This window comes from Lagopus leucura, unplaced genomic scaffold, assembly GCF_019238085.1.
Source record: "Lagopus leucura isolate 7727_CA_CO unplaced genomic scaffold, USGS_WTPT01 Super-Scaffold_1, whole genome shotgun sequence".
In the NCBI taxonomy this organism is placed as follows: Eukaryota; Metazoa; Chordata; class Aves; order Galliformes; family Phasianidae; genus Lagopus; species Lagopus leucura.
The window spans coordinates 11,092,071-11,101,184 of NW_024962250.1; the positions used below are offsets into that span (position 1 = coordinate 11,092,071).

The 9,114-nt window shown below is 40.4% G+C and overlaps 1 protein-coding gene across 1 annotated transcript; it reads left to right on the forward strand.

The window, feature by feature from the left end:
• The first annotated feature begins 84 nt into the window (after positions 1 to 84).
• Positions 85 to 7,054, forward strand: ERH (ERH mRNA splicing and mitosis factor). Its single transcript, XM_042871245.1, has 4 exons — positions 85 to 190; positions 2,839 to 2,926; positions 4,116 to 4,236; positions 6,547 to 7,054. The coding sequence occupies exons 1-4, from the start codon at positions 188 to 190 to the stop codon at positions 6,647 to 6,649; spliced, it is 315 nt and encodes a 104-aa protein (XP_042727179.1). The 5' UTR covers positions 85 to 187; the 3' UTR covers positions 6,650 to 7,054.
• The last annotated feature ends 2,060 nt before the right edge of the window (positions 7,055 to 9,114 follow it).

The window sequence follows — 9,114 nt, forward strand, 5'->3', positions numbered from 1 at the left end:
TCCCGCCATCCTCAGCGAGCTGCCATGCGGCGCCCGCGCTCTTGCGTGAGGCGCGCATGCGTGGAGGCGCTCTGGCACTACCGCCTCTATGGTCGGCCGTTAGCGCGGCGCTTCCGGCGGGCGCGGGGCGTTGTGGGGGATCGTCGAGTGCCTCTAAGTCGGCGGCGGAGCTCTGGAGCGGGGCGTGATGGTGAGCCGCGCCCCCCTTCCCTTCTGCCTCTCCACCGGGCCGGGGACAGCGCGAGCGCTTCCCTCATCGCGGCACGGGCTGGGGGCGGGCGGCGGGCGGCGGGCGGGAGGCAGCCAGTACGCAGCACCACGTGCCGGTGGGCGTCCGCCCTGCAGCCCAAGTGGGCCGCGATCCGGCAGCCCTCCGGGCGGCCCTACGGCGGCGCGAGGAACCCGTTGCCGCGGCCTCGAGTTGGGCTGTGTGGCGCTGCTTCGCCGGCGGGCTGGGACCACCCGCCATGGCCACTGCGCGCCAACGGAAGCTGCGGGGCCCCGCCGCTCGCCCCGCCCCACCGCTCCAAGAGGGGATGGCGGCGGCTCGCTGTAGCGGGCTCTTTAGCGTCGCCTAGTCTTATGGAGCGACCTTATTTGTGCCTTTCCTGGTCCGCTCTGCGTTTTCCTGGCGATAAGGATAAAAATGGTAGAAAATAGTGTAGTTTTGAAGCCCGCTGATCTTTGTCCCGTGTCTCTCAAGCACGTGTTTAGCTGGGCAGGGCATATTTCGAAGAAAGAAGCGTTCAGATCTCTGAATTTGGCGTTTCTTTGCACATCTGTGGTGGGAGAAGGGCTGTTTCAGCATATTGTGCCAAATTGTGACTTTTTTCCCTTAAGGTGAAAAAAATGAAAAGTCTGGAAAGAAACAAGGCACCACACATTCATTCTGCTGTAGGGTTGATCCCAGGGGCAGTAATTTCAGTATTCCAGTGAAGGTGGACAGGCCTTAAAGGCAGTTAGTAGAAGATCAGTGTGGATTACTCAATTCCTAGTCAATTCTGTTACATCTATGCTTTGTTAAGTTTTCTCAAAGTTATTTTTTTTTTATGCTGAATTTAGTTGAAAGAGATAAACAGATGTATACCTAAAACATCAAAGCTTTACTAGAGCGTGCTAAATTGGCTGATACAGCCTGTCTGTTTTGTTGTTCCCAAGGGATCCTTAGTCAAATGCTTCCAGGTGATCACGAGTTGCAAGTTATGGAAGCTTGCCTGGTCATCCAGGAGCATTAAATATAAACACTGTTGCTGGAAGTAGTAGTTGGATAAAGCTTGGCAGTTGTGTGACGCTCAGTTCAAGTACAGCACCCTTAGGAGCAGTGAGATCCCAGCAACTCCTGGCTGGGGTCATTCATTTCAGATCTGGGGTCCTTGAGAGTATATGGAAAGCAGATTTAGAAGCACTCATCTCCTTTGTGCAATTTTCACTATAGCGTGTAGCTGTGAATTCCTCTTTCTGTTTCTGACAGAGGAAAACTCTTCTTCCTACTCCTTCAGCTTTTCTTTCTGGGTTCCTCCAAACCTCCTCCTGCCATGTTATTTGAAACTGAACTTCAAGAACTGAAAACAGTATTCCAGGCATGGGAATGCTATCGGTGATGGTATAAAAATAAGTATAGTTTTCCACCGTGTTCCCTGTAAATATTTGCCATTTTTATTTTTCTGTCATTGTGTTTGAGCACCAAAATGATGTCTGCCCAAAATGTGGGTTAGGATTTTTCTACTGGAGGCTGCTCAATTTAAACCTGGTAATGTACTTAGGTATACATTTCTAATATGTCTAACTCTGCGGTTGCCTACATCAATTTTACAGGTTGCATACTCACCTCATATGTTAGCCTTGAAAGCGTTGAATCCAATTAACAGTGCTAGAAATGCTGTTTCCTGGTGTGCTTGCAAATTTTATGACATGTAACCTGTAAATCAGATCACAAACTGCATAACTTCAAAAACGTTACACGGATGCTTAAATTACTTGCTACACCCAATTGAAAACTATTAGAGAAATAATGCAAGCCACAGACTGTACAATCATCAGTCTTTCTTGCAGAAGAAAGAGTTTGCAGGCTGACATTTGGAGCGGTTAGCTATGCCATAATTACAGTTTTAGCAGACTTGCTGTTAACATCAGCACATCTGTTTCTCGGGAAACAATCTTGCTCCTAAGTGAAGATTTGGTATATAACCTGTGTTGGAGCTGAATAATTCCAAATAGCTGCTTATGTTTAGACAGCAGCGTTAATTTGGACTCCATCCTTGCTCTCTCGTTAGGATACTTAACTCACACTTAGAGCTTGCATTTGGAATACAGTAAATAAATAGCACCAGTGGGATAGCTTCTCTACACCAACTGTTTTGGCTTGCTTTTCTCTTTAGGTAGAAAATACTATTTGTGTGTTTGTTTTTTTCAACACAATTGCTGCTTTGCTGGTGATTGTACACACTTGAAAAAGTTCTGTAAGAATTGATAGGACTGATTGGAAGCAGAAATTGTTACTGACAGAGCTTACATGAAAAGTACTACTTGGAAAATGTATGTCCTTGCTCAGTGTTTTAAAATTATGCTACTTTTTTGAGTTATTTGCTTGCCTAGTTAGTTTTGAGAAGGCTTTACCATCTTAGTCCTCATAATTAACCTTTACACACCAAAGATGTGCAGCAGTGTCACAAAGTAATACTGGGAACAGCTATTGCATGCTGCCCAGTTTCTGCAGTAGTTTGGTGGCCAGAAGTAGAAGTATTGCTTCTTCTCCAGATAAACAACTTTGCATTACCTGTAAAAATTTCACTACTTTTTTTTTTTTTTAATGTGGTGTTTTCTTGTTTTGTCTTTCAGTCTCACACAATTCTACTTGTGCAGCCTACCAAGAGGCCAGAAGGCCGAACATACGCCGATTATGAATCGGTGAATGAGTGCATGGAAGGTGGGTACAGACACTGGAGTCTAAAGCTGTTGTTCAAATCCTGTTTAACATATCCCTGTACTTTCTCAGTAAGAGAATAAGCTGCTGTTTGTTTTCCCTACGGTAACTTGGAAAAAACATTACAAAAGTATCTTATGTTTTTTTTATTTATTAACGTTTTAGCAAATTAAAAATAGTTATTCTTTGTTTCTCTTTTTGGCTTAGCAAGATTGAGCCATGTTCAGTTCATCAGAGTAGGCAGTATTTTTGGTGGGGCTGTGCAACGGAGCTGTCTGGATGCATTTCATTTCAGGATCAGAGTCTAGCTCTTACTAATTTTTTGTGCTAGCCATGTAAAGGTAAGATCACTACTGGACATAATGTATAAAACTGTGTGTAACTGATACATAATTTGCAAGCTGGTGGCATATGTACCAGAAATAAAGTCCTGTCTGACATTAAGAGACTCAGTGAGCCTGAAGATTGAAATACTACAACTTAAAATGTGAAGGTTCTCTTAATGTTAAAAATTAACTCCCGAAGCCTTGAAAGACAAACAAAAACACAGTAAAGGCCATGTAAAACCACCACGCTCACTGTATTACATTACTTTGAAATATGTCCAAATCAAGTTTATAGACTAGCATAAATAAAACTCATGTAAAGTCATATGCAAGTTTTTGCTGTTGCTCTTACCTCACTTGTCCTTTTTGATGCTTTCATCAAGAATGACCTCTTCATGAGATTTGAGCAGCTTTATATGACAGTAGCTGTACTTTCTCAGATGCTTGTACAGTGGAAATCAATGTAGCAATTGCTGTGTTAAAATCATCAGAAGGAATTTCAGCTTTCAGTTGGAACTTATTATGTAGAACGTTCTGTCTGTGACAGAACTAAAAACTTTTTGTTCTAGATGATGAACATGTTTCTTTTCATGCATCTTACCTGGTTTTATGGTATTGTGTTTAAATGCAAGTATCTAGAGCAACACTATTTTAACTACAAAATCTGAATGCACTAATGTTGGTTTTCATGGTATTCACATATAAACTTAGCTGATATCTGTGGTTCCATATCTGGAGAAGAAAAACAAACAAACCAAAAAACCCAGCAAATACAACCGTTTGGCTTTTGTTGTTATTTTGGGATTTTCTGTTTGTTTGTTTCCCCCACTGATATTACTATATTATCAATCTTTTTTTCTCTGCAGGAGTCTGTAAAATGTATGAAGAGCATTTGAAGAGAATGAATCCCAACAGTCCATCCATTACGTATGATATCAGCCAGTTGTTTGACTTCATTGATGACTTGGCAGATCTCAGCTGTCTTGTGTAAGTTTAGTTGTACAAGTCCCTTTCAGTGGCTTACAGAATTCACAAGTCATTCATATAAATCTCACACGTTATTACAACTCACTGGAACCTGTTTAAATTGGGACTGGATCTGCTTTGTTTGTAGTTGACCTGATTGTTAAGGAGGCAGGGTGGTGAAGGAATTTTATTTGGCTTAGGGCTGTATTATCAGTATGATGGTAGTCTACAGAAGTCACTTGCAAGAGTTTTCTTTGATCAGGGTGCTGCAGAATGGAAACTTCAGTAAATCCTGAATAAGTGACTGAAGACCCTATCCAAAGATCCCTAGTTAATGGTTTGAGTGCTCTTCTGAATACACCAAAATCTCTGGTTCTTATCTGTGTGTTAAAACTGTGGGCAAACAAAGCAGATAGTGAACACTTTCTATTTTGATTGTACTGTAAATCAAATGCCAAATTTCAGTATTTAGAGTGGTAACTAAATCAATTAGTCCAGATCCTGGCTAGTTGCCATAGCACAAGTTTCAGAGTAATGGTTTGTGCTAACAGCATTATCCGATTTCACAAAATTGCTGTCTGTAGGAATACAGTTACACATCTCACACTCAACTGTTAGAAGATACATGTATGCACGTACTGATATTTTACTTGCTAAGCTCAAATTCTAGGATCTCTTTTTAAGCCAGTACATACCTAGTGTGGACATTCCTACAGCTGTACTGTTGTCTTAAATCCCACTGCAAGTGTTTTGCAGCTGCACAGTTAACCATCTTTGCCAATTAATCCCAGTTTAAAAAGAAAAAAAAACTGCTAAAAGATGAGCACTGTATTATTTTCCTTTGCATCTAGATGCACACGTGGTATATCTGTTACTGGTAGTGACTAAGAACAAATGCTGTTTACCAAAGTTTTCATTTGAATAAATGAAGTACTATTACAATTTCTGCAAAGTTACCTTTCTGCCATGTTAGATCTGCTGTTATACTACTGGGCTAATACAGGTTGGAAGTCATTGTTTTAGTATATTTAACAAACCAAAGGTAGCTACTTGTTCTAAGTAGCAAATATTTTCTACTGGACTTCTTCCTTTCTTTATTAGGATTACAAACTTAATGTCACACCACATTCTGTTTCAACTTATGGTTTTCCACCAGATGGCATACGTAGCACATAACGTACCAGACATGGCTTGTGCTCATGGAGATCTGTAAAGTACTTGCTATCTGGTCTTGCAGTGTAGCATTATGAATGGATTGGGAAAAAGAAAGAAAAAAATAAATAAAAATCAATAATAATTCCTGAAACTAGCTTTTCTTACACTGTATTAAAACTGCATGAAAACTCCTTCTAAGTCTTGAAGGCTTTCTTAAAAACAGTATCCTTAGGGTTGTTTTTCTTAAGTGAAAATTGTAAAATATTCTGGATTTATACTTAGCTGCTTTTTGATGACCATCTTAGTGTTCTTATATGATGAGAAGTACCTGTACCATGTTTAGAAGCTGGCTGGGACTTCAATAATGCCTGTAACATTCACTGAAAATGTTATCTTTGTCAAAAAACATTCAACCTTGTGGACTAAGGAGAAAGGAGAGTGTGAATCTTCACAGTGCTTTCATCTTTTATTCTAATCCTTTAGTTCAGCAGTGTCTTGCATAGCCAACTTCTTTGGCTCTGGGGAGAAGTCCTGCCAGTAGTCTACTTTTATCACCTGTCTCCAAGCAGCAAAGAAAATTAACCTGTGGGTTCGTTCTTTTTATGAAGCGTCATTGTTGGTTAGATGCAAGCTTATCTCTGCTGCCAGCTGACAAGAATCATTTACCATCTGCCTATTAGCCTTCCTTTACTCCTGGAAAGTTGTGTTTTCATTAATTTTATTTTTTTTTAAATCCAAATAGAAGAGGAACACTTGAAAAATTATGTAAGTGCTTGCTTGAAGTTAAGCTGAATGTTTGGCTCATTAAGACAAATAAAATGTTTCATGGTGCGACTATTAGTTTCTAATCCTGAGCTTCAGAATATTAAATTGCTTTGTTTGCTTTCTCCCGTAAGTAGTTAGTTATATTCATGAATTTAAATGCAAAATGCAGTCTCTTAACAGTCTTTGCAGTATTTAGTTCTGTTTCAGGTTCTTACTGATCTGCAGGGTAGCTTGTAAGGGAACAGGACAAATCTCTTTGATAAGTGGCAGTTATCATTCACTTCTGATATCGTGTTCTGTACTTTCTTTCTGCCTCATGAACTTGAAGACACTTAATTGTTGAAGTCTTTCTAGTAAATATTCTATGGGATAGACCAACATTATGTTAATTCTTTTTTTTTTTTTTTCTAGTTACCGTGCTGATACTCAGACATACCAACCATACAATAAAGACTGGATAAAGGAGAAGATCTACGTCCTCCTCCGCAGGCAGGCTCAGCAAGCAAGCAAATAATGGGGGCACCATCCTTACGTGGGTTTGGGGAGGGCTTGGACAACAGGTGTGTACAGAGTGTAGTAGTGAAAGTTTTGTATTATAGTCATCCTGTTGCCATCTTGTTAACTCTTCAGTCAGGCCTGAATGACTTAGAGATGCAAGGATTTTGTTGGATTCGACCTTTTTTTCCAGTGTAATTGAAAAAGAAAGTGCAGCATCTTCCGCAAAGTTTTAATTTGGTTTTGGTTTGTGTTTTTTTTTCCCCCCCTCTGGTCAACTAATGGTCCTACCTTGTTTGAACCCCTGGGGCTGTTCACACTGTACTTCACCACACTTATTGTATGTGCCCTTCTGTGGGGTTTTCAGTGTTTAGTTTTTTCCTTGGGGCAGTCTTAACAGGAAATAAACTACCCTTTAGTTAAATTTGAGTGCTGAATTTTTTGTTGGGGGGGGGGGAGGGGGTGGATGTTGCCAAACAACAAATTAAGCCTTTCTTGCTCATTTGCTGAAGGAACCTTAAATCTTATATGGACCGAATCATGGTTGTCTGCTGCATTACATCACTGCTTCATTTCTGGTCTGCCCAGTTAACTTCTCCAGCCTACCTCAGCTGCTGTCTTTCTTGGGGGATCCATGGGAAACACAACAACTCTTGCTCTTGCACTCTAGACAAATATCTTTTAAGAAGGATCAAGTTCAGGTGTGTCTGCTCTCTGGGAGCAATGATAGCTAAGAACAGGCTAATGTGTCACGTCACAAACTTCATGAATAATTTTATTTCCAAACTTCCTGAGGAGAGAAATAGGCAAAATGAATTATTTTGGAAGGAGTCTGCCCCAAACCATGATCTCTTTACAAAAGATAAGGATCTATATGTTTGCATGCTCTGCAAAATGATAACCTCTCTACCTATATTGGACGCTGCTGACTTCATAATCTTGCTGTACTGAAAAAACTAGTGCTGGAGGATATAATAGACCAAAGAGCAAGTATGGGAGCAAGGCTGGATTAGTGCTTTGTGCTTGTATTAGTACAGAACTTATCAGGTGTGGTACAGACTAGAATCAGAATCAACAGGCATACACAGCCAAGATCATTTGGAGGTTTAAAAGGAATATTGTTCTCCCCAGCACACTTAACTTCCTAAATCACATCAATAGATTCTGTTAGACCTCACAGCAAATGCATTGGCTTACAAGAATCCGAGTTCTAATGGTCTGTGTATAGCAAAGCTTCACTGAAGTAACTCATTGCTGCTGAAGACCTGGAGTCAAATGACTGGAGGGAGAAAAACCCTGAGGCTGATTGAGGGGAGAGGGAGTTAGACTTTTGCCAGCATAAGTATAAATTGGAGATAAGAGCTATTAGCTCTATGATTGAATCAATTCTTTATCTCTGCAATCTACTAACTTCAAAACATGCTTCATTTAAAATATTTTCAAAGCTGTAGGTCAATATATGATTACTTAAATCTGAGAAAAATTCTGCTTAACACAAAAATAATTCACTACCTATTGCCCCAAATAATGACATTCAAATTAACATCAGCAGTATTATTTCAGTATCTTGCATAGCTTATTTTCCTATATAGCAAGAGTAAAGTAGCATGTATTCTTTGCTAAAGTGTTTGATGTTTATTACTGGTAAATATTTTGTTGTTGTTAAAATTCCACTGTTCTCAAATGCATCAAGTCACACTGAATGCACTCTAAGGTGCATAAGTCTTCAGCATATAAATTCCTTTTTTTTTATTATTTTTTATTTTATTTTATTTTTTTACCCTGGGAGCTAGACTTGGCCTGCTAATACAGATACAAAGATATGGTCTATACACCCTATTAAAAGTTACTTCCCTGCTCAACACCCACCTACAGTTGTCTATTGGCACTCTACTAAGAGGGTAGGTGAAAAATTACTCTCCAAGGTAGGAAAAAATAATCTGAGCCAAGCTTTCTGTTGAAGCTTTGCCCCTTCAAGTTGGCCCCCCCCCCCCCATCATCTAACTGCCTGATCATCGTAGTGCAGGTCTAAAACAGCTCCACCCCAAAAGACATGTCACATAGGACTCCATCTTGTATCTGCCAGTGCTCCAGTGCTTTCTTAGCCAAGCTTGACTTACTGGAATGGTTCCTACAATCAAAGCCTGAACCACAGGGAGATTTTGGCCTCAAGTAAATGACTGTTGCAAGATCCAAGGACACAAAGTCAAGCATGTAAATGCGGTTTCAGAAACTACCTGAAGGACTGTATACATGAAGGACCTGTTCATATGCCACTGCACACTCTAGCTTTGTAATAGACTGGGGCAGACAAGGAGGATGCCTGACACTGTTATATTGCTTATTTTTATTACTCCTGATACAGACCAAAATCTTGCAGCTAGTTCAAGGACCTAGATCTGACATAATCTCACCCAGATTAAAGTTTTAATTGCATTTGATGTCACACTAGCAGCATTGGTCAAAGAAGAATCCCCCTTGGCA

Excerpts from the sequence above, each read along its gene's own strand:
- ERH (XM_042871245.1), top strand. Across the intron at positions 2,927-4,115 it reads GGTGAATGAGTGCATGGAAG|GAGTCTGTAAAATGTATGAA; the intron begins GTGGGTACAGAC and ends TTTTCTCTGCAG. Across the intron at positions 4,237-6,546 it reads GCAGATCTCAGCTGTCTTGT|TTACCGTGCTGATACTCAGA; the intron begins GTAAGTTTAGTT and ends TTTTTTTTCTAG.